At 41.7% G+C, this 25,579-nt stretch overlaps 1 protein-coding gene across 1 annotated transcript in view; it reads left to right on the top strand.

The window, feature by feature from the left end:
• The window catches only part of LOC109037710 (transcription factor Sox102F), a 291,991-nt gene that overhangs the window by 189,638 nt on the left and 76,774 nt on the right, over window positions 1–25,579 (top strand). Inside the window, exons 3-4 of the mRNA XM_019052503.2 lie at window positions 2,614–3,543; window positions 19,610–19,841. Coding sequence (XP_018908048.2) covers window positions 2,614–3,543; window positions 19,610–19,841 — 1,162 coding nt within the window. The remainder of the gene's footprint in view (window positions 1–2,613; window positions 3,544–19,609; window positions 19,842–25,579) is intronic.

Below are 25,579 nucleotides of genomic sequence, written 5' to 3'. Positions count from 1 at the left end.
AACTCCTCAACCAGGCTTTGAGAGAATCTCTCGTAATTGATCAAGTGTCTTCTAATCAGCATTTCAATCGTCATGCAAACATTTTCCAACGACCGTTTTTGATCAGGTGCAAAATTACATCATTTCATGATCATTTGGCAACAAAACTACCCTTACTGAAGGTCCGCGTCTCTAGCCGCCTTCAGGACACTTCCTCAACACACCGCCCTCGAATAGGAGGCCGTCTCAAAAGGAAATTATAACTTATTTTCAATTTTCTCCGCGCCCACCGCAGCTTACCACCCCCTCCCCCCCCCCTCTCCCACCCACACACGTCCATTCCTTCGTCGGACGCGCCTGAGAAGCCAAAATGGTTTCGGTCTTGCTTGGAAAGTTCCCTCCAATTTCCTCGCTGAACTAGTGCAGTGCTCCGCCTTGCGATGTACTTATTCAGTGGCGCACAGTGAATCGAGTCAATCGGAGAATTCGCACAAAATTTGGAAACTTTAAAGGCTTATAACTCCATATTTACAAAACGTTGAGATTTTAAAAGTGGTCCCATTAATCCCTTGTGAAATTTTCTTCTCGAAGCACCCCTTGAAATTTAAAATGTGACGAATTAAACATCGAAATTTTTAGTTTTAGTCAACAATTCCAATTGATTTGATCCACTGTGTGGCGTGGCGTGATATTTGAAATGGATCGATTGATCTGCGGATCAATGGAAGTAGAATCAATGCTATATGCCATTTTCTAATTTGTTTAATGAATTCCACTGGAAAAGAAGTTGCTTGGATAGTCCGGACTCTTAGAAACATTGACAAGTAAAAATACTCTTGATTCAGTTGAACTTTTTGCTTGAATCAAACGGAAATCCCCTACATCAAGAAGCTCGGCTCTTCGATTCAAGGAAAAATCGGATTGAATCAAGATTACTTTTCCTTGCCAATGTTATTTAGAGTCTGGATTCTAGACCCATGCAACTTTTTTCCGGTGTTCGTTCAGAATTTTCTGATTTTCTACGTTTCTATCGTATTTCGATCATCGACACATGGAGTCGAAACCGAACAAAGCACCGGATCTGATGCAATTTTGAAATGTGTGCAACAAGTATTACGGCCAAAACGTTTTGCACAGAGATTATGAGCCATTAATGTCTCGCCGAGTGATTTGACGCGACCTTTTGACACCGAGCGCAAAAAGAGGAAAACTCGATACCTCCTTAATTGCGAATTATATAACTCGATCCAATACAAAAGAAAGACGAAAGAAAAAGAAAGAACCAAGCCAATCTCAGTAATTCAAGCCCCCAAAAGTGAGCTTCGGCGTAAACAAATGCTTAGTGAAGGAGGAGATAACAGTCGAACAAGGGACTTCGTCTCGAAAGAGCCACCAATAGTAGGTGGATGGAGTGGAATAATTTTTAATTTTTTATGTATACAATGGAGGCGTTACGTGTGAAAAGAGCGTAAACTCGATTTAAAATACATCGTTGATATGATGTTCTTATACGAATGATGCTTTTTATGTATTTCTTTCTCCAATACCTCTCGCAATTATTTTATATGTGCGAGTGATTAGTGCGAGGGAAGATAACTTCGCATTAATTGATAACGCAGACTGTCTGATCGAAAACAACTCTTCGAAGATGATTAAAAAAAAAAAAAAACTGGAATGAAATGAGACAGGCACGGGAAAAAAATGAAGGTAGTCTTGGTATTGAAAACAAATTAAATGAGAACAAAAAGGAATAATCGATGGAAAAAAGGACTTTATCCGAAATTTCGATAGAAAAGTGGACTGACAATTCCTTTGCGCGAATGAAAATCACTGTTTAAGGTTTTACTTCTTGAAATGTATCTTCGTTACGTGCTTTTTAATTGTTCGATTTTAAAACACTGCCACAACCAAGAAATGCTCGCTCTGCATTCAGCGTTTCCATTGCAAAAGGTAGTCCATACGGAATAGTCGCTCTTAAAAGTAAACAATAATTGCATCAATGAGTTCGAAAACACACCAACTCGAGGAAAAAAAATTGTTCAGGAGACACCTAAAACTGCGCAGCGGGCGAAGAAGTTGGTTTAAGAAAAACCTTTTTGGTGCCAAAGGACAAGTACTTAGAGATTTTTTAAAGCACCAAGTTGTAATCGATACACCATGTTTGATGACAGAGAATTAAGCGTTTAAAAATTTCCGAGTTGGTGTGTTTTCGTTCTCACCGACTTTCAGATACTGATTTTCATATAGTCTGCCCTGAAAAATTTATATATATTTTTCGACCTGAATAAGGCTTGAATATTTATATAACTTGTTGGTACAAGGTATACTGAACCGAAAAAAGAAAACCGCAAAATCGGATGGTCACCCGATTTCCTTGAAATGGCCTAATATTGGTATTTCCAATGAAATACTTCGATTTTTCCCTTTTCCCGTCGCTGTTTCGAGCACTTCCGATTGCAATTTCGAAATTTCCTTTTGCGTGAAGATGCTTCTATCCATAAGTGTTACTAAACCATAAAAAAGTGAAAATCGAAAAAAAAACCCGAGTTGGTGTGTTTTCGAACTCACTGATTCAAGTAAAGAATACTTTTTTCAGAACGTTGAACTAAAGAGCTCGCTTATTTTTTGTTGCAGGAATATGTCATCGAAGCGGAAATCGCCTCCATCGAAGATACAAGAATCCGGAGGGCAGGAGGAAGGGGCGGCCGACGAGACTAGCAGCGACCACATCGAGTCCCTGGCCAACTCCGCCGAGGAGCAGAAGGAAGAGGACGAGGACCAGCACCCCCATCAACCCCCGCCACCACCTCCACGCACCCCAACACCCACCCCCTACAACCACCTGGCCAACAATGTCGAAAAACAGCTCAACCTGAGCCCCAGCAACTCCGACTCCGAGGCCAAGGAGGACATGTTCTACAAGGTGGAGCACCAGTCTACGGGGAGTTCCTCCTCCGAGGGTGAGCCCCCCGGCCCCCAGGAGGCCGAACCCCCCAAATCCAAGCGGCGGAAGCACGCGCGGGCCCGCTCCCTCCTCTTCAACCAGCACGCCCCCGAGCTGGGGATGAACCTCAACTTCGACCCCAAGCTGCTCAACTACCAGCAGCACTGTCCCATCAACTTCCCGTCGCCGCTCCTCAACTCCTGCTACAACGAGACCCTCCTCAAGTCGGCCTACTTCAGTCGGATGGCCGACTCGCAGCTCTTCGAGAAGTTCGACCACTCGCTCGGCAAGTCGTACTTCCTGGACAAGCGGAAGGAGTGCGAGTACGACGCCAAGCCGATGCACCTGAACAACAACAGCACGACGGTGAACCACAACTCCAAGTCGGAGAATAGTTTTAGTAGCAACGGGAAGAATCATCTGAGTGATAGTAGTGTTTGTAATAGTGTGGGTAGTAATAATGGTTCTAGTGTTCGCAACTGCTTCGGCGGGAATTCCGGGACGAGCAAGCGGACTATGAACGACGTCCTGAGGAAGCTCTCCTCCAAGAACAATAGTTTTAGTTCCGCGCGCGAAGAGAAGACGGCGTCGCCGCGGTCGCCCGCCGCTGACAGGCATAGGTGAGTCACAGTTTCACTCATTTTTAATATAAATCAAAGAATCTGTAGGAAAGGAGTTGATCAGTTGCGCTGCTCACAGAATCCTGTGATGATGCTTGATACTCGTAGAGTTGCTCAAAATAATATGATCTGTCCGTGAAGGCGCTGATATGCGGTTCACGCCGACCGTACTGTTTGGCGCAATGTGTGAAGTATTTCCAGAGTCTTGCAGGCGCTAATATCATTCATCCGAAATTGGCGCTGAGTAACCAGTGCAAATATCGTCGCTCCTCTGACGTAAGGGCGTATCTAGATTTTTGCATGAGCCTTAGAAAGCATAGAGTTATACGGAGCACAGGGGTCACGTAGAAATCAAGTTACTCCCTTACGTCAGAGGAGCGACGATATGCGTCACACCGACTGGTGAAAGCAAGGTAGACGGAACCAAGGGTGTCACCACCGCGGTGGATGGCGTTATAAACCGAACTTTCCAAAGCTCGATATCTCGGTTACTATAGAACTTAGAAAGTTGCTGTTCAGATAGGTCTAATTAAATGTAACTGATATACAAGAATCCAGCATCAAAGCACGATTCTGTGACAGGCGCAACTGATCCCTTCCGGAAAAAAGGCACGAAGAGGAAAAGAAATTGATCCATATTGGCGTTTCTCGGACGGAAGAGCGTAACTCCATTCCAAGGTTGCAAAATTTAATCAACCAATTAGAGTTTTTTATAAGAATATACCTGTGCAATTTTTGCCTAGAATTAATTCGACTTTTTCACAAGATCAGATGAAGTGAAATTTTCTTTTCTTTGTCACGACAAAAAGATATCAAATAAAAAATGCCACTATACCTTTTTGCGATGAAAAAATTTTCTTTGTGACAGTGATGTGCTCATATTTTTCTCCGAGCATGGAGAAAGAAATCATTTAACCTCTGTCAGAACTTCTTCACTGGGAAAAGAAAACACATTGGATCTAGATTCCAGACTCTTAAAAATATCGGCAAAAAAAGTACTCTTGATTCAATCGCAAAAAAAGTACTCTTGATTCAATCAGAATCTAGCTTAAATCAAGAACCAAACCTCTTAATTTAAGCGGATTTCGTTTTGATTCAAGCAAAAATCCGATTGAATCAAGAGTATTTTTTCAATGTTTTCAATAGTCTGGACTCTAGATCCAATGTGTTTCTTTTTCCAGTGTTGTTAATATTTCTCTCATCAGATTTCTTTGTGAAACAGCCAAAATTCAGCTCATACTTCGCAACCGAATGCTTGTCACGACAGCTTAAATCCTATTTGGACAGTTGTAAATTTTTCTCCATGCAGATTCAGTCCACGAGTCAAAGATTTTTACTGGAAGAAAGGAAAGTGTCGAAGCGGCATTGTTCTTGCTTTTTGCCAGCAAATCAGCTGATTAACAATTATAAAAATATTCGAATCAGTAAATTAGCCACGCGGAGACCGCGTGAACCAAGTTGGCGATTGATAATAGGAGATAGCGGAGCTAAGACAACTTGCGAGGGCGTAACTTGGTCAATTGATTACTGTCTTTTTTTCCTCTGCTCTTTCTTTTTTCCTCGACTTTCATTATCCAAGACTTCGGCTTTGTGATATGGTTAAATTGGCAATTAATGAGGGTGTAGGAAAATTCTATGATACGTTCTTTGTCGTTGAAAAAAGTCGAATTTTGAGTTTGTGAAATATTAAATTTCAACATTTTTTACACTGGAGAAAAACACATTGGATCTAGAGTCCGGACTCTTAAAAACATCGACAAGAAAAAATACTCTTGATTAAATCGGATGTTTGCTTAAGTAAAGAACTGAGCCTCTTAATTAAAGCGGATTTCCTTTTGATTTAAGCAAAAATCTGTTTGAATCAAGAGTATTTTTTTTGTCAATGTTTTCAAGAGCTTGGACTCTAGATCCAATGTGTTTTTTCCAGTGTACCATAAAAAAAGGCTAAAAGTTGGTCACTATTTCAGGATTCACAAACTTGTACCGTTTCATGTGATTAACGAGTGTGTGGGAGTATTTTTGATATGATTCTACTACTTATTAATAACAAAATTCAATTCACAATTGCCACATTCGATCAGTTTGTTGTCGTTCGGACGAAGAAACGTAACTCAGAAAATTCAATTCTTCACAAGAATGCATTTGTGCAATTTTGGTTCAAATTTTGCTTAATTTTCCCATTAGATCAGAGGAAATATCAGTGTAATTGTTAGTTGGAAATTCCAAAGATTCTCCTGCCAAAAATGCATTTTGTGAGGCGAAATTTGGCAACATTGAAAGGTAGTTACTACCTTGTCTCTCGTAACTTTATTTCAAGGTTGCAAAATAGACTCAAAAAATTTAATTCCTCACAATAATGTATTTGTGCAATTTTCGTCTAAATTTTCCCTAATTTTTCCATCAGATCAGAAGAAATATCGGTGAAATTGTTAGTTAGAAATTCCAAAGATTCTCCTGGTAAAAATGCAATTTGTGAGGCGAAATTTGGCAACATTGAAAGGTAGTTGCGTTCTTTCTCTCGGTAAACGACGAATTTCTGCCATTTTTTTTCTCAGTTTAAAATTCGCTAGAGAAATGTAATGTTAATGTGACATTAAAAGTTCACCCCCCTCCCCCCTACACACACTTGAAAAAAACGCGAGAAAATGCAGAAGGGGAAACAGAAATGGGTTTTTTGGGAGGAAAAGCTGAAATGGAACATACGATGTAACGAATCACCGATGAGGGGGTGAAACAAAAAGCTCCATAACGAACTGATCGAAGCTAATTACTGTTAAAACGTGATCGAAACGGAATAAAACATGACACCGGGAAAAACTGGGCGGAGGGGAAAAAAAACACACAGAAACAAAGAAAAAACCGACAAATGGAGCGAAACAAAAAAGCGGCCATCACTCCCGCCGGCCGAGCGTTCATTAATTCATGAAAAAACGGAGTCATTGTGACGGGCCGCCCTTTCGGAAAGCTGAGTGCCGGCCCGAAAATCAGATGAGGATCACTTTCGAATGACCTCATAACAACGATAAAATAAACGTAAAAAAGGATGAAGAGACCGGTGGCGAGGCGTGATGATCGACCATCGATGGTATCACATTTGAAGTATGGTAAAGAATCGATTATTAAGGTATCGATACTTTTCCATGGGTTTAAATTGCAGATCAATCGATATATCGATCAATCGAGACGAGCAAAGTGCCCGGGAGGGATGGTGGCCCTATATATAAATAATAAACTTCAACCCCTCCGTCCCTTTGTCGATATATAGCGCGAGCATCGACCAGCCGGGGAAAAAGTTACCCGGGAAACAAAAGAAAAAAGCTTTTAACGAATGACAAACTATTTTATGAAAATGAGAACTTAAAATTTGAAACGCGAATGCAGAGTGTAGGCGTGCATTGGATTTCAATTATGCGGATGATACCTCATGCACATTGATTAAACGCCGCGCCGAACGAGAGGATGATAAAATGAGAGTAGTGGGTGTAGATAAAAGTACCGAAGATAGGTCTGTGGAAGGGAATACAAAAACTATACGTAGTCCAACCAGTCCTGTCAATGAAATAAAAAAATAAATTAAAAAAAAAAAAAATCGAAATCCGCTTTTCTATGAATGGAAAGGACATTTGGCAACTTGCGGTGGTAGTTCAAAGCATACTCTATCATATAAAAACATAGGAGTAGCGCATAACGCACAACGCCTGAGGCGGAAAGCTTAAATTTTGAGTAGGTTCAACTTTTTTTTAAACTAGCCAAGGAATAAATACTCATGTAATTCATCTTTTTTACTGGAAGAAATTATCTAAAATCGTTGGTTTTGGAGGACGTTTTTTTCGGAGAATTACTGAACATAATCGAAATGAAAAAAAATCGACGCATAGAATGATTTTGAGGAGGAAATAAAACCAATTTAAAACAATAATTTTTTAATGGAATTATACTATTTGAAGGGAAACAAGTCGAATTCTGTCCAGATTCAGGGAATATTTCCAGATCTGTAGTCGTCATTTTTTCAAAATATTAAGATGGTGCTATAGCTGCTTGGAAAATATGAAAGAGAAAATATGAGAGAATGTTTAAGGACCTAAAATAATTTTTTGGAAGTAGAATTTGATCACAAATTATTGAAATATCGGAAGAGCTATTTAAAATGGGAAAGTATGAGAGATTTTTGAACGAATCTGGTTTCAGGATTTTTCGATAACCAGCTTTTGATCATGGCTATCAGAGGAAACTGAAAAAGCTCAGTAATATTTTTGTATATATTTATTTTCATTTCACTGTATTTGTACCGCCAACCGGGTTTGAACTGAGAAATGTCTATGAAACAATTTTCTTTATCAAGAAGTCTTTATCAAGAAGCATTTACTGACACGGCCCCATTTCTGCATTCATTCATCCCATTCACTTGCCCCTATGGATTCCATCTGATTTACCAGGGACTTGTACGTTCGACGATCGCAAAAATCTAATCAGACAGAATCCTCTCAACTAAATGCCGTCCCGAATTCAACCCTTAAAAAATGAACCCTTCAACTAAGCGCGAGTCCATCAATGATAAGGATGCTCCAGCAGTACTACCGTACTTTGGAAGAACGCCGTATCATCATTCGGGAGTTGCCAGATTTCCTTCGCTAAAATGTTTATTTTTAAAGAAAGATGTGAATATTTTTCCTTGATATTTTCAGGAACCTCCGGTGAAATTGCGAAAAAAATTATCTAAAAAATTAGAAGGAAAATATTCATAATTTTAGTAAGAAATTCGTGTTTTATCGGAGGAAATTTGGCAACCCCTGAATGTTCATACGTCGTTTTTCCTTAACACGACAGAGTGGGCGTCCAGGGAGGACAATACTTAACTCCTCGGAGAAGAGGGACCCTGGGAAAGAATTGAGTACACTCAATAATAAGGTCATAATTTGAACTTGATTATTGCAGGGGTGAGGGGTCACCCTTGTAAGTTCGAGCAGTGTCGCCAAATCGTGAGCAAAAATCCAATGTTCGACACGAGAAACCTATCTTTTCGGGGCGATCGGGCAACGATGGGCAGGGGGTAATGAAATAGATTTGTGGCAGTTTGTAAACACATGATTAATAGGGGAACCGGCTTAGATTATTTATTTGTTCTTGGGCAGATAACAACCTCAGCGCGCCCATCGCAAGGGTCGAGAATCAACATCGGCAGTAGCGAGGGGTGGCTCGGAGAGGAGCAGGGCTGCGAGGCGAGGGGTAGTTTGGTGTCGGCGCGGAGTGGCGGGAGGGGTGAAACAACAAAATTTGCTTTCATGGCCGTAACATGAAGATATCAATCACGCACACAAACAGGAGAGACACGGATGCGAGTGGTGCATCCCTCCTTTGTTGCTAAATTTATCGGTCAAGGCGTTTTTTAGAATCAATTTTTAAGGGTCGTTCTGTCTTCTGGGCGTATGACTTACAGCGGGCCGATTATCGAAACTAATAGACAAAGCTATAGACAAAGACGACAAAAGGGATTTGGAGGGACCCTATTGGTGGAAGCAGGTGGTGGCAATGGACATAGGAGGTAGGTAATAGACTAACTAACGGCAACCCACTGAAGACCCGACAGTCAGTCCATCATTTTCTTCCTTAGTCTATAAGAACCAACCATGTCAACCAATAGGATCGCTCCATACTTCTTATGTCTTCTTTGTCTATCGCTTTGTCCATCAGTGTCAATAATCGGCCCGCCGGCTACGTGTTAGTTAAAATCTCTGCGCCAAGTTCGCGTCCTGATGACAATTTTTTAACTAAGTTTCGGAGTAGCATTCACAAGTACAACCGCCTTTTTCGTACACACTTCAGTTATACCCTTCCATAACTTGAATATACTAGTGACGGAGAATTTGCATGCAATTTTTTTATTGCTTAATCTGAATGTGCTTGAAGAGCTTATTTCACAGTATTTTTTATATTTTTTCTAATACGGGAAATAGTGTAAAAATAGATTATGTAGATTGTATACTCGCAACGTGTGAAGTATTCATGCGGTCTCGTAGGCGCTTATATGCGGCTCTCTTCAACTGGACGGTCTTTGGCGCAATGCGTGAAGTATTCCTGCGGTATTGCAGGCGTGCTCTGTTTAGTGGTCCATTTCACAAATTGACGATAGGATCGGGAAAGTTCGGGATCAATGGAGAATTTGCATCCACATTGATTCATCTGAATGTGATTAAAGAGCTTATTTTACTGTATTTTTTATACTTTTTTCTGATATGGGAAATAGTGTAAAAGTAGACTTAAAACAGAGAAAATGCACCGCCTAGTGACGACTTCTGGCGGCATTTCCCAATTAAACACATGTATTTTAGCAGATTAGATCATTTTCTCATATCTTCCCCAATAATTTTTTTTTTCAATTCATGAACCACGGGTATCCTCGTGTTCAGTTCACTCAGTAGTTCCCACTTAAACACGAAGTTCATCAAATTTCAGGCGCCTGCAAATCCTCTATTGTCGTTAATTCTCCGTTATTTTGCTTCATTTTAAATGTATTGTTTAACATATAATATCTAGCAGTAACCAAGGCTAAAGAATTTCAAAAAACGGTCTGTACACGGAGGAGAAACTTCGTGCATGGGGCCCGAAGTTGAGGTCATATGGATCTCTGAAGTTTGCGGATCTCGCATCCAAAAACTTGAGGTTTAGCCGCCGAAGTTCGGGTCAGACATCTGAAGAAGTACCGAAGTAATTCGGATATCTGACCCAAACTTCGGCGGTTGGACCTCAAGTTTTTGGATGCGTGATCCGAAAACTTCAGAGATCCGTATGACCTCAACTTCGGGTCCCATGCATGAAGTTTTTTTCTCCGTGTACAACCGAATCAGTTGGATTCCATGAAAAAATTCCTGTTTTCGGACGCACTGGCAACCTCGTAAGAACAAAAGACAAGGGTGCACGGTGCAGCATGCAGTTGCGTCAGAGGTGCACTCTCGATGACGTTGTCTGAGCGTCGGAGGGGATGAGGATGGGGGCGGGGGTGGGTCCTCACATCTGGAGCAAAGATAGAGGACAAAGCAAGGAAGAGCGCATGATTGAGAAGTCCGTAAAATACTTCCTGCGAAGTCACAGTCGTGCTCTTGTCCTCTTTCTTGAGATTTCAGTTCAGTTCTGCCGTCCTAAGGAAAAACGCCGTATTAGCCTTCAGACGTTGCCATATATCTTTTAAAAAAATCACAAATTTACCGGGAAAGTTGTGAATGTGTTTCTGCAAATTTTTCGGACAATTTTGTCCAGAATTTAATCTAAAATATCTGAAAATTTCATGGAAAAATATACAAAACTTTCCTCAAAAATAAATGTTTTATCCGGAGAAATTTGGCAACTCTTGAATGCTCATACGGCGTTCTTCCTTAGCATGGCAGCATAGCGCTCATCCAGTAGCGAGGTGAGAGTGACCGATTATCGATATTTCCTCATTTAAAGCTATGGTAAATAATCGATTTGTTAGGCGCTCGTTCCGAACACCCTGTTCATTGATCTTTTCTCGTAGGTTTAAATGGCAGAGCAATCGATATATCGCAAAGACGCCACGCCACCGCTCCCATCCAGAGTCTATGTTTATTTATTCTGGCGTCGCGACCGAGGAGCAACACAGTTGTGCCGTGTCTGCACCTTGTTTATTTCGACTAATTGTTTCCCAGCTCCAACAATGTGGCGGCTTGATAACGAGAAACAAGAAAAAATTCAGACACGGGTAAATGAGAATTTTTTCTCCCCGACAAAGGAGGCTCGCTTATCAATCAATGTGAATAATTGATCACTACGCGCCAAATGCTTCATTGTTAGGTTAACCACGAGTCGTAACCGGAGCACTGCCGTGCTAAGGAAGAACAACGTATGAGCCTTCAGACACTGTCTAATTTCCTTCATTAAAGAGTGGGTTCACGTTCCCGCGCAAAATTTTCGATCTTATTTGCACACAAAAACCTGGATTGACATTTCCACACAAAACTAGCCGGCAAATCTTTACTTTTGACACAATAACACCGCGCAGATAATTGAATCGTTCTTCTCTTAATTCACATACAAATAAAAAAAAATTGATCGTGCTTGCAGGACAAATCGTTTCAAAAGTGAATCTTAATTGAATCAGCTTGTACAAAAATCTCCGTGACTATGTTTTTATAACTCCGAGAAAACTGCCAGAAAATGTTCAGACACTTAGGATAAAATTGGAAGCAAAAATCTCTGAAAAATTTGGAGGAAAATATTGATAAGTTTCCCAGAAAATTCGAACTTTATTAAAAGAAATTAGGCATCGTCTAAAGGCTCATACGGCGTTCTTCCATAGCGCGGCAGAAAAAATGGCTGTTAAAGCAAAGTTTTAAGACTCATCTCTAAGTACGAGCCCTTAAACTCCCGAAAAAATTATTTTTTCATCTCTCAAGTCCTAACTTTACTTCATGAATCCTTGGCAACAGCTCGAAGTTGTGGAGTTACTACACAATGAAAGCTCAGTCCACCGAACGTGCAAATGCATGCTGCCACGAAAGTTCAAAGTTTACGCTGCCTGCTACCTTGCATTATTCTCACTCTGGGACACCCCAGCATGGAACACCCGCATCTCAGAGAAGCTCCGCTAATAATAGAATACTTTCCTCCTCTTTTATTAAGATTCCGCATCATTTTCTCCGGAGCTTCACCTTGTTCCCGCTACACTATCCCGCGGTCCCCCGGACGTGGACGGAAGAGCGTAACTCCATTCTAAGGTTGCAAAATTGCCTCAAACAATTCAATTTTTTGCAGAAAACCGACTGCGCCATTTACATCCAAACTCTCGGTGATTTTTGCGCGTAATCACGAGAGAATCTTGTAGAATTTTCAGTTAAAAACGCCCGATGGTTTTCCGATAAAAATAAAATTTGTGTGTGAAAATTTTGCACCGTCGAGATGAAGTTGTTCCGCGGTTTTGTTTCAATCAATTCCGTGAGCATTCCTCTCGGATGTGAGGAATTATTTTCGAATTCAAACGAGGTCGTGAAACGTATACCAAATGGCACATCTCTCGGGTGTCACATTAAATTTCATTCTTCGAGGGAATTAATTATTTTATTCAGTCATCGATTGTTAAATGAGGGGGAAAGAAAAAAATGTGACATGGTGTGTGACAGATGGACGTATTTCTGTCAAACGGCACTATATGCATTATGACGTGAGCCCTGTTATGCATTCATTCTTATGGGTCTCAGGGCTCACGTCTTAATGCAAATAGTTCCGATTGGCAGAAATACGTCCAGATTTGCCTCGTTTCCGACTTGAATCTCTCGTAAAATGTAGATCGCGGGACGATGCGTGATTTAAATGTGATCGTAAAAGTTCACCTTCACAATCCTTTCCACAGATTAAGGATTTAATCGAGCTTTAGAAACTCTATAGCTTTACATTCGTGGACATAAGGAATCTCCTCAAAATTTAGTAGTTACACTAAGTGGTCTAGGTCGTTAAATATGTTTCTCTGAGACCTTTCACCGCAATCTTAAAAAAATTGTCAAGTTTCTGACTTTACCGTATATTTAGACAACAGTTATCATATTTATATTTTTGCACATCATTAACTCCTGTCGTTTGTGTCAATTGTGTCTAAAATCGAAAATGGTGAGGCTCCATGCCATATTTCTCCACATTTTATCCGTCTCTAAAGTGAAAATGGACGTATTTCTGTCAAACGGAACTAAGCGCCATAGGGGGAGGAAGGTAGAGGGGGGCTTGGATTGGCGGCGGAATCGGGCGCCGGGTTCATTCCGTCCTATACTCGCAATGCTTTTCCATGGCGCTTAGTTCCGTTTGACAGAACGCGCTATCCGGCATTCTAAATTCCTCAAAAGGAACTCAAATTGACGCTTATAGTTCCGTTTGACAGAAATACGTCCAAATGCACTGAGCTTTTCCTTAGCACGGCAGAACTATGATGTATGTCGGATGATGGTTAGCTCTGGAGTACCTGTATAGGGAGAATATGGGCAACTCGATTTATGTAGCTCTTAGGGCCCAAAAGTTTAGGTAACCTTTGAAGACGAAGAATATCACTGCCAATCATAATACTCCAACATTAGACCAAAATTGACAAGAATGTTCGTAAATGAGCCGCAAAAATGACTAAATTATGCAAAAACTGAGTCAAATAAGTGCTTAACCGACGATAGCTCCTAACAATTGTAATAAATAAGCACTCTGGGTAATTTGAATTCATAGACTACCTACCCTTTTGGGCCCTAACCTTAAAATATCCGACATGCCCATACTCTCCCTATATAGGTACTCTAGTTAGCTCAAGAGCGAGGGTATGAGCACAAACAAAAACAACCCCAACCCCAGGTGGGGGATGACGGCGGGTTAATTCTCCGGAGGCGACACCTGTAAGTAGGGCAAGGTGGAATTATACGGGGAGCAGCCTGCGGTTCGGTGGCGCGAAGAGGGTGTTGGGGGTCGGGGTTTAATTAATTAAGGTGCATCCACACAGAGCGCCGGTAGCGGAAGGAGGCAGGGACCCGCGCGCTGCGAGCGGATTTGAATAAAGGAGCGCGCCGGTTTGTAGGTTGGTCGATACACAGCGCGCACTCCACAAAAGAAGGGAGAAGAGATTGGCGACCTCCAATGAATAGTAATCAGGTCTACGAGAAGAAAGAGGAACCTGAAAAGGGGCTACTTACAAGCGAATACAACAAACAACACCCCGCCTGCCAGACTGGGCTCGCAAACTTTTACGGGATTTGTACGGAAGTACTGCCTTTACTTTCAGTATTGAAATCGCCGTTTTCTCAAGTGCACTGAAAAAAAAATCTCGGTGTATTTACTAAGAAAAGGGTAAAATTACTAAGAATCCAGAGTTTAATTTGATCCCAGTTTTTTCTTGGTAAAATCACCATTTATGGAATTGGTAATTTTACCGAAAATCTTGGTAAAATTATTTACTTTCTCGGTAATTTTACTGGACCCCGGAAAAAACGCCAATATTCTTTATCAACTGTGGTAGAATTACCGAGATAAAATGGCAATGTTAACGGGAATTGATTACCAATAAAAGTGGTATTCTTACCTGAAAAAACAGTAAAAATACCGGTTTTTAGGTAAGCTTACCAGTCTGTCTTGGTAAAATTACCAATAATTGGTAAAAAAAAGTGAGATGGTAAAGGTACCAACGGACCTTGGTAAAAACGCCGAGAATTTTTTTTCAGTGTGTGTCCATTCGTTTCATCTAAAATATTCATCAATGTAAGTGTTAAATATCGCAGTATGGTATCCAAATGGTAATTTTACCAAGAAAAAACTGGGATCAAATAGAACCCTGAATTCTTGGTAATTTTACCCTTTTCTTAGTAAATACACCGAGATTTTTTTTCAGTGTTTAAGTATCCAAACGATTTCTGGGAGTCTTTCGGACGATTAGTGGCAATTCGACATAGAAACGGGGGCTTCTTTCAACAGAATGTTCCGGTCAGAGGCTTCTGAGCCCGTTTTCTCAAAACTTCATTTTTGCAGTAACTGCTCTCTTTGCTATTACGGCAGAACAAGAGTCAGTTCCCCCGGGAAAATCAAAAGAAGAAGCGGCAACTGCGGAGACCCGATACACGCAAAACAGAGAAAAAAGTGAAAAGGGCGCGGGGCAGAGAACGGGGCACACTTTGAGCGAGACCTCTTAGGGAAAGCTCCGCGGGGATAGATAAAATGTGTTTGAATTTTACCTCTTTTCCCTAATCCCTCATGGATAATGTAAGAGCTTTTGCATTTTTTACGAGTCGCCCGACTTGAGCGCGCGGCAGGTCACTCCTCCGCTGGGCGAGGTTTTTGTCAACCTTTTTCGCCTTTCGCGGACAATAACTCGCTTCCTACTCCCGTTTGTGTCACACAACTTGTGTGTGCTACTTCCACGGCTCAAAGGCTCTCGTCGACCAGTGCTCCTGGTTGCCAGCTCATTATCAACGTCAGTGAATATTAGTAAAGAGGATGGAAATAATCGAAATTAGCGAAATTTTAAGACTTTAAAATCGAGATCAAATTGATTGCATTTTGAAAAAAGGAACCAGGAGCGTTGCAATTTTGCTAAGATTGTGCAATTTCTTTTGATTTGGAAGAAAAACCTGATTATTCATTAACAGTTTTTATTTTACTCGCTAAAAACTGTGCACGGAAAAAACGATATAGTGCTGAGCACTAACTGTTTAGATCAAATGGAGCCAGCTAGTAAGGCAATGTAGCACTGAGACCTAAAGTCCGTAGGGCTAGACCCCAAAGTTTCGGGGCTCAGCGCTACTGCCATACTAGCTAGCTCCATTTGGTCTAAACAGTTAGTGCTCAGCACTATATCGTTTTTTCCGTGTAAATTTAAGACAAAAAGCACCATGTACATATCATTATTTTTCATGATTTCAGTAATTTTATCGTAAAGGATGAAGTTGCACTATCTTAGAATTATGATTGCAAAGCTCCTGGTTCCTTTTTGCAAAATGCAATTTGTAATAACTTTAAAATAATTTGAAGAATAAATCGATGGTAAAACTACCGGACCATGCATCTCATTTGCGGTGTTTAAAAATCTCCGCTCCTATTTTATTTTTTAAGGAGAACGAATCAATATCATTCCGTGAAATTTTCACAGAGTTTCCTTTGCACAGAGGAAAAGAATAATCACAAAAGGTTTCAACAATTGACGCTGATTAGTTTTCCATATAAAAAGTGAAGTCTGGCAGGAAGTCTGGATATACGTGGTCTAGTAGTTTCGCGGTGGAAATGTTTTTCAATTACTTTAAAACTTTCCAAAATTCTACCGAATTTCTCCTTTAGTCGGGTGTAGAAAAATTCGTAGGATTTTCAATTCCCATATGTTTACGAGTAAAAATACGCGGTTCGCGTTCGGAAATTTACAACATCGAAATTGAGTTAGGTTCGAGAAAAACGAGGGTTCGTTTAAAAAGGGTTTGGGCTACTGTGTGTCAACACAACTGCGTTAACTTGGGTTAAGGGGACGAATACCACTATTTAAACCTCTATGAATGCGCGTTGCATACACTTCTATTTGAAGGCGAATAGAAAAATCCGTCGGAATCGTGGAAAAAATAATTTTAAAAATCGCTAATAAACTGGTCATGTTCTCCGTGAAACTTTGACGAGGAACTGTGTCCTGAAGCATATTCCTTCTGTGTGTGCGCGCAAAGTGCATTGATTGGCTAACAGCACGCGGAAAGGGCGAAAGTGGTCACGTTTATCTCGTGTCACAGTGAGTGTGTTTTTTCTTCGCTGACCTGTTCACGCCCCCTCGGGAAAACCGCTTATTAGCAGTCATCGCGGACATCCTCTGACGTAAGGACGTATCTGTAATCCCACAGAGCCCTGAAAAACATTGAATTATACGGTGAATTAGGCTCACGTGGAAATTGAGATACGCTTTTACATCAGAGAGACGAGGAATCGTTCCGAGTCACTTTCTCGAATTATATAGGCATATCGGCAAAAGAATGGAAAATTAGGAAAGTCAGCGATGGACGGAAATAATATGATAATTGAAGCCAGCTGGAACGAAGCGTTGTTGCCAAACTAGGCGTGCTTATACTCGATGATAATTGTCTGATAGATGATCGTGCTACCAATGATAGTGCTTCAAGGTGTGTTTTTTATACAATTTCATTCCACCGTTGATATATTGTCGTTTCCCCCATGAAAAAACGTAACTACATTTTGATGTTGACAAATTTTCTTGCAAATTGCATATTCACCAGGAGAATCTTGGACAGTTTTTCACTGATTTTTCTTCTGACCTCCGCGGCAAAAATCAGATAAAATTTGAACAAAAATTGAACAGGTATATTCTTGTGAAATACATAACCGTTTTTTCAAGTTTGCAACCTTGAAATTCGTATTCCCTGTGATGCGATACATATACATTTTAATCCAAAGTCGACCACACTCAAGAAATACAAATCCACTTACATGCGATGAACCCAATGTCGCTATACCAAAATTCTGAAACTCTTCGCCTCTCTTAATTTAAAAATCTAAGTTTTCGTATATACACCCATTTTCAAAATTATCTGTAAAGACGTTAACAGCCTGTAACGCTGAATGTCTTAAAATATATTAACTAACTAACTAACTAACTTTTTATGATAGGTTAGTTTAAGGACAGCATAATTTCCAGAAAAATCTGAGAAACTGGCAACTGTCGTTCTATTCGCGAGCAAAAAACAGAAAACGCCGACGGAGCATGATCAGAGATACGTTTCCGCGATAAGTATTCACGCAGAAAGTACGAAGATGGAAGACATTAATTACAACAATAAATTGTTCACAAATAAATGTGAAAAACCCGGGGGGAGATGCGTGAGGAAAGAGGAAAAAGAAAAAGCCAGACAAGTAGTTCAGAGAAATTAAGATAACCGGATAATGAGTTATTCTTCTTTCTCGCCTGATAACCTGAGAATTTAATTTATAATATGTAGCTTATAGCGATGACTAAATTGTTCGTGGCGATATGCTCTCGCTCATTCTCTCTCCTCTGCAGTCCCGTGGAAATATTGCATAGAGGCTTTTCAGAGATAGGGCGAAATCACATGCACCAAATCATTTGAGCGTTGAAAAGGGCAATGTGGTTGAAAAATGCTTGAAACACTCGAAATTTCCTGATCTATGACCGATCCCCCTAATATTTTGATTTTTCTGATACCAAATTTCTAGATAGTTACTTCTAGAAAATTTCACTGATTTTTCCCCTGATCTCATGCAAAAATCAGAAAAAATTTGGACAAAAATTTCACAAGAGCTTCCTTGTAAAAAAACTTATTCTTTCAGTCAATTTCACAACTTTGGAGTGGAGATACGTTTCTTCGTCTGGGAGACGATGAATTGGACGTATTCATGCTAAAAGGAACTATGTCACACGCAATCCCTATGCACATATATCCTTTTAGCATAAATACGTCCAATTCAAAGACCTGCGCAACTGAGTCGTTCTACAGGGTGATCCAGAATTAAACGGCCAGACTGCAGGAACGTGTTCTATATGGGTCAAAATAAGATTTTTTTGTTGTATATTAGTTTTTTCCGAGAGTTCCCCCTAGTCGGAACTACGCCCCCCCCCCAAAAAAAAAAATCGGAGAGTAAACGGTTTTCTCTGAATTTTGGCAACGGTTGTGAACCAAATGCTATGAAAATGTGTACTTTCCTCCACGTTTATTTATGTCCTGAATTCATAACTGATCTGAAAAAAATCGAAACCTCAATTTACAGCAAAAAATTCTTATTTTGACCCATAGAACACGCTTCTGGTAGTCTGGCCGTTTAACCCTGGCTCACCCTATATATTAATTTTCACTAGTTATTATTGAAGTATTAGTAAAATATGAAAGTTTGAGCTTTTTCAACTAATCACAAGGATATTGGTGTTTTATATTTTGATGTTGGTGTTTGAAGAGGATTAATTGGACGGAGTTAAACAGAAAGGAACCAAGCCACATCGGGATCGAACCGAGGAAAAGAGGTTTAAAGTTTGGCTCCTGCGTAAGACTCAATGTAAAAGATAAACTTCAAGTTCAATTTCTGCAAAATTTGCTCCAACAAAAACTTTGAATTTTTGGCGATAGATAGTAGAGCAGTGGTTGAGTTTAATACCACTCATAACTCAATTTTTTTCCAAAATGTGGGTTGGTTCCTTTCTGCTTAGCTCAGTCCAATTAGAACTTCTGTTAGAGTAATTACTCGTTCTAGGCTTATAAAAATTGGGTCTTTTATATTTTTCTATATTTTTAATGCACTGGGAAGAAAAACACATTGGATCTAGAGTCCAGACTCTGAAAAACATCGACAAGAAAAAATACTCTTGATTCAATCAGATTTAAGCTTAAATCAAGAACCAAGCCTCTTAATTTGACCAGAGTTCGTTTTGATTTAAGCTTAAATCTGATTGAATCAAGAGTCCTTTTTCTTGTCAATGTTTTCAAGAGTCTGGACTCTAGATCCAATGTGTTTTTTTTTTTTCCAGTGTACGGCCGAAAAATTTCAATTTCGTCAAAAAGTGCTGTGATCTGACTTTTTGCGTGGTTTTCCTCTGTTTCAGTGCGAATCAACATTCCGGGGAAAGTGGGTGCAACGAGGAGCAGGACGCGGGGTCGGTGGGGGTGGGGGGCGGAGCGGGGTCGACGGGGATGGACCCGGCCGCGATGCTGCTCCAGCTCCAGGCCAACGCCGGCTCCGACGCCACCCACCTCGAGAAGGAGCTCACCGACATGATCCTCCAACTCCAGATGTTCCGCGACCGACTTCTCGCCCAACAGGAACAACATAATAAGGTAAGAAAAGCTTCCATAACTTCTATAATCAATCAGGGCTCTCGACTTCTCGAGGTACCCACCACTCGTTGTCGGAGCCACGGGGGTGTAACATCCCCCCCAGGCACGTAGCCAGGATTTCGTTCCGAGGGGGACTTGGTCGGGTGAGCAGGGTTCTCCCCTCCTCCTCCTCGGCTAAGGGGGGAGTTCGGGGGGTATGGAATAACTCCCAGTTCAGAGGGGGGGAGGTTCGGCTAAGTAGATTTCCAGGGGGGGCAGGCACGTAGCCAGAGGGGGGCTTGGGGAGCTCAAGCCCCCTCCGAAAGCAAAAAAAAGGAGAGAAAAAATGAAGAAAGGGGGAGACAGAGTATACGAAAAGGTAAGAAAAGAGGAAGTTTGAACTTTCAAAATGCGTCGCAAGTAGATCTAAAATTTCAAAAATTTTCTAGATGTGTTGAACGCATCAATTTGAGGGTATCGTAGGCTGAAAGTGAAGAAAAGATACGTTATTTTTCCGGAGAAGTAGATGGAAAATCTGCGTTACGGAAACCTCAGAATGCGTCAAAATAGAATTGAAATTTCACGAACTGGCCGGGCCCTGCAAAAACATATCGACCAGTGGCGTGGCGTGCTGCGATATATCGATTGCTTCCATTTGAACCTATGGAAAAAAATCGATTAACAGGGTGTTCGCAACGAACACCTTAGTAATCGATTCTTTACCATAGCCTCAAATGGGGAAATATCGATAGTCGATCATTCACGCCACGCCACTGATATCGACGGTTTATTTTTCCTTAGCATGGCAAACACCGCTCCGTCCATAAATTGGACGTATTTCTGTCAAACTGACCTAAGCGCCATAGGGTGAGGAAGGTAGAAGGGGGCTTAGATTGGCGGCGGAACCGGGCGTCGGGATCATTCCGTCCTATGCTCGCAATGCTTTTCCATGGCGCTTAGTTCCGTTTGACAGAACGCGCTATCCGGCAGTCTAAATTCCTCAAAAGGAACTCAAATTGGCGCTTAGTTCCATTTGATAGAAATACGTCCAATTCCAATAGTGAGCTATTAATAGTGAGCCCGCAGGACTCGCAGCGCTACCTGGGACTCGCGGCGCAAAATGGAGCGTAAGCGGGTACCTGGAGCGTGGCGAAAGCGGAGCGCCCAATCGGGACGCGCGGAGGACTCCGGCGGGACGGGAAAGGGAGGATCCCGCGGGGGCGTCAGGTGGAAGGTCCGAGGTGCGCAGGGCAGGTGGGGCCCGGCGGGGGGCGCGGGGGCATTGTTCGGCCATTGTTACACCCGCCCACCTGAGCCCCGGACGACAATAGGGCGCGGGGCCAATCGGAGAACAATAGGACGCCCGACGCCGGCGAATTGGATCCCACGTCACGCTCCCGCGACGCCGCTCATTGTCTCGGCGTCGCGACGCCCCGACGCCCCGTTTAAGGCAGCCACTCGTAAAATGGTGGGTCGCAGCCAGTCCGGGGCCTCATATTAGGGGCCGTTCGTATAATGTGACGCTCTTCTCCGATTTTTTGATCCCCCCCCCCCCCCTTGTAACCAGTGTTCAAAACTCACCTTTGAGTTTCAAGAACCATGTGACCCATCAAGCTCGATTTTTAGGGGCCATTGAAGATTTTTTAGGGACCAAATTGACTTTTTGCCCATATATCACCTCTTACTGCGATGCGGTGTATATCACCGCTTACTGTACACTGGAAGAAAAGTCGCTTGGATCTAGAGTCCAGACTCTTGAAAATATTGACGGAAAAAGGACTCTTGATTCAATCAGATTCAAGCTTAAATCAAAAGGAAATCCGCTCAAATCTAGAGGCTTGGTTCTTGATTTAAGCTTAAATCTGATCGAATCAAGAGTATTTTTTCTTGTCGATGTTTTTAAGAGTCTGGACTCTAGATCCAATGTGGTTTTTTTCCAGTGTATACGCCGGCTTATAACGACGCCCCGTTTAAGGTAGCCACACGTAAAATGGTGGGTCGCAGCCAGTCTCATATTAGGGGCCGTTCAAGTATCACGTGACGCAATTTTTCCGATTTTTTAATAAAGGACCAAATATCCATCTTGAAATGTCTTTAAAATCCTCATTTTTCGTGATTTTCGAGAGTTTTTTTTACACTGGGCGCTCCTTCGCCGATAAAAAACTTCCAAGTATGATACAAATACAGAGACATCGATACAAAAATAATTTTCTGTTTTGAAATTTTGAATCAATATATTTCCTCTCAAACTGCATTTTAAATCCCAGATTAATTATTATTTAATGGATCTTCCAACTCCAACGATGCACGTCAAACGGCTCTCCAACTCGGCCGTCCGTGAGTCAGCCTCCCCGTTCCTGCTCCTGGAACCTTGTTTACCCTGCGCACAGTGCATAGAGTCAGTAATAGAGGTCGGACACGAAATTTTTAACTAAAACTGGAGAATTTTGGTTTCATGCCGTCACATTTTAAATTTCAAGGGGTGCCTGCCTACAGACAAAAATACCACGAGAAAACCAATGGAACCTCTTTCAGAACCTCAAAGTTTTGTATAAACGGAGGTATAAGCGTTTCAATTTTCCAAATTTTGTCCAATCTCTTCTATCAGGGTGTCTACCGGTCCCCAAAAGTCCCCAATTCCCCGATTATCCCCGATTTTGGAAGGCTGTCACTGTTCCCGATATCCTCGAAAGTCCCCAATTTTCTTGTTCAGGCCCGTTTAGTCGTATAAAGTACGCTTTTTAACACTGCACTGGAAAAAAAACAAGTTGGATCTAGAGTCCAGACTCTTAAAAACATCGACAAGAAAAAGTTATCTTGATCCAATCCAGGCCCGCCACAAGGGGGGGGATACTGGGTCCTCGGTACCGGGGCCCGGGCCCTGGAGGGGCCCGTGACGCAGGTGACAAACCACTACGAATTCATGTGTAACCCTTGTCTCGTAAGGAAAAGTAAAAAAATTACTCTGAAAATTCCGCAAAAGGTGAATAAAGTTTCAAAAACACGCCAGGGCACTATAAAATTTTTCTTACTTTTTTTAGAGATTTCTATCTATTTTCAAGATTTTGAGTATATGTAGAATGATATTTTTAGCAACTGCGTTTCATTTTCTTACGTTGACGGATGCTAAGAGGCTCCTGTCTGGGCATCCTCAACTTCAATGGCTTAACTCCCTTACCATAGACGTACGAAAGGGGAGTCCAGGGGGGCCCGGCTTAGCCTAGAATTGAAAATTATCATCTGGTCCCCTCAAAAAAACATTTATAGATGTTTTGAATGCAACAATTCGAAAGTATTTGGTGCTGAAAGTAAGAAAAAAGGAGTAATTATTCTGCAGAAATTGATGGAAAATCTCCATCATAAGAGCTTCAAAATGCGTCCAAATAGATTTAAAATTTCAAAAATTTCCCGGGGGAGTCCCCCCGAACCCCCCCTCTGTGCTAGGGGCCCGGGCCAGAAAACTGGTACCAGGGCCCGAGATGGGATGTGGCGGGCCTGATCCAATCAGAATCTAGCTTAACTCAAGAACCATAGGCCTCTTAATTTAAGCAAATTTCGTTTCGATTGAAGCAAAAATCCGATTGAATCAAGAGTATTTTTTCTTGTCAATGTTTTCACTTTTAACATTGCACTGGAAAAAAAACAAGTTGGATCTGGAGTCCAGACTCTCAAAAACATCGACAAGAAAAAGTACTCTTGATTCAATCAGAATCTAGCTTAAATCAAGAACCAGGCCTCTTAATTTAAGCGAATTTCGTTTTGATTGAAGCAAAAATCCGATTGAATCAAGAGTATTTTTTCTTGCCAATGTTTTCAAGAGTCTGGACTCTACATCCAATGTGTTTTTTTTCCAGTGCTTGTAAAGTGTAGTCAATTATAAAAATATGCATTTTCAGGAAAAGCCATGCGGTCAATTTTCTTTTTCAGATAAATCTTATTATAATCTAGCAAACGCTTTTTTTTTTTTTTTTTTTTTTTTTTTTTTCAGTGATCTCTCTTACTATTTCAGGAAAAAGGTCCCCGATTTTCTTGAAAAACACCCCTAGAAGTCCCCGATTTTGGTTTTTTATGCCTATCGACTCGATCCACCGTGCGGCGAATCGGGCCCACCGCGGGCCCGAACACAGTAACACTACCCGAACAATCAGACCCGAGCAGAATAGCCGAACGCGAAACAAACAAACTCAAGATCCCCCGGTTGCCGGCCCCGCGGCTCCCCCCTGCGGGGGCCCGGGTTTTCGGCGGGTTTTCTGGGGGGACGTGGCGCCCCTGGCGGGGCCCGACAAGCGACTCGCCTCCGCGCCTTTGTCCGCGTCCGTTCGTCTGTTCGTCTGTTTGTTTGTTGTGCTGTTCGGCTCGGCCCGACTTCGGATCCGGGGAGTTTCACTCGTCTTTGTCTAGCGCGGGGCCCTATTATCCGTCCCCTTTCGGGAACACCCGTCAAAATTTGATATGACTATGATGAATGGATCCCCGGCCGAGTCGAGGCTCTTTCGGACGGACTTCTGCCGAACGGAACTAAGCGCATTATGACGTGAGCCGTGTTAAGCGTGTATTCTTACGGAGTCTCGGGTTCTCGTCTCGATGCACTTAGTTCCGTTTGGCAGAGATACGTCCTTTTCATTTACTTTACTCGAGTTATGACAACTTGTCCATTGTTCCTCGCTCCTGACTTTCTATTCTCGTTCTGCAATCGTTACACAGCCTTAAAATTAACTCGGGGACTCCCCCGCTCCCCCCCTGCCGCCCCCCTCGCCCCCTCCCCTCGACGGTCGCTTGAGCCGTGATTTAAGCGCCTGTGTCACCGTGGCTGTTGGAAATAGCAGCGTTCGTGGCGCAGGTGCCGAATCGTATCACGATTGCGTCGTCCGCGTCACGCGTTTTTGAATTTCCCGCGTCCGGCAGGTAATTTTTAGGGTATGGACCGTATAGATCGTATTCGATACATCAAACGGGTGAGATCGTATCGATATCGATTGGTTCAAAACATAAACATAGCCTCAAAAGTAAATTCAGAAATCTGAGAGAACGGGGCTTTTGTAACAGATTTTTTATTCTTTTGAGTACCAAATGGCAACGCAAAGTGAAATCGTCTAGAAATTTCTTATTTTCAGCTTTTCCAACTTAAATCCTTACAGTTTTGGTTTGAGGTTATGTTCTATTGTTTTGAACCAAACGATACATCGAACCGTTATCGAATACGGTCTATTCGATAGTGGTTCGACGTTTTGTTTCATACAAAACAATAGAACATAACCTCACACAAAAATTTTTGGATTTAAGTTGAAAAAGCTGGAAATGAGAAATTCCTGTTACGCTAGCTACAGAATCGTGTTTTGGACGTATAAAGCTTGAGATTTAACAAAAAATAACTAGATCCATCCAAGCGTCTGGCTTTGAGGTCCATCTTTGACCACCATATCGCTTTTCGAAAAACAGGGTGCTGGGTGCTGGGTGCATTACATCATCCATCGCGGTACCACATATCATGGTGGTTGTACCTGTGATAACAATAGATGTAGTTGTGGTTGTAGTGGTAAGGATACATAGTGGTATTAGTTGGGTAGTTGTCTCATGAGCTCTGATGGTTCCAATCACATAACCTTAGCGATCATTACTATATAAAGGATACCTTCGCCTAGACCTGTGGGTGGAAACCCTTTTTGCCTACACAGCCAAACGAAAGAGAATATCTTGAGGACCCGTGTCGTAGAAATGTTGTAACGGAGCGAAACATTTGCTCTGATTGTCTATCAACA

Source organism: Bemisia tabaci, chromosome 10 (assembly GCF_918797505.1).
Source record: "Bemisia tabaci chromosome 10, PGI_BMITA_v3".
NCBI lineage: Eukaryota > Metazoa > Arthropoda > Insecta > Hemiptera > Aleyrodidae > Bemisia > Bemisia tabaci.
The sequence above is the reverse complement of the archived record's forward strand: the minus strand, read 5'-3'. Positions and strand labels throughout refer to the sequence as shown.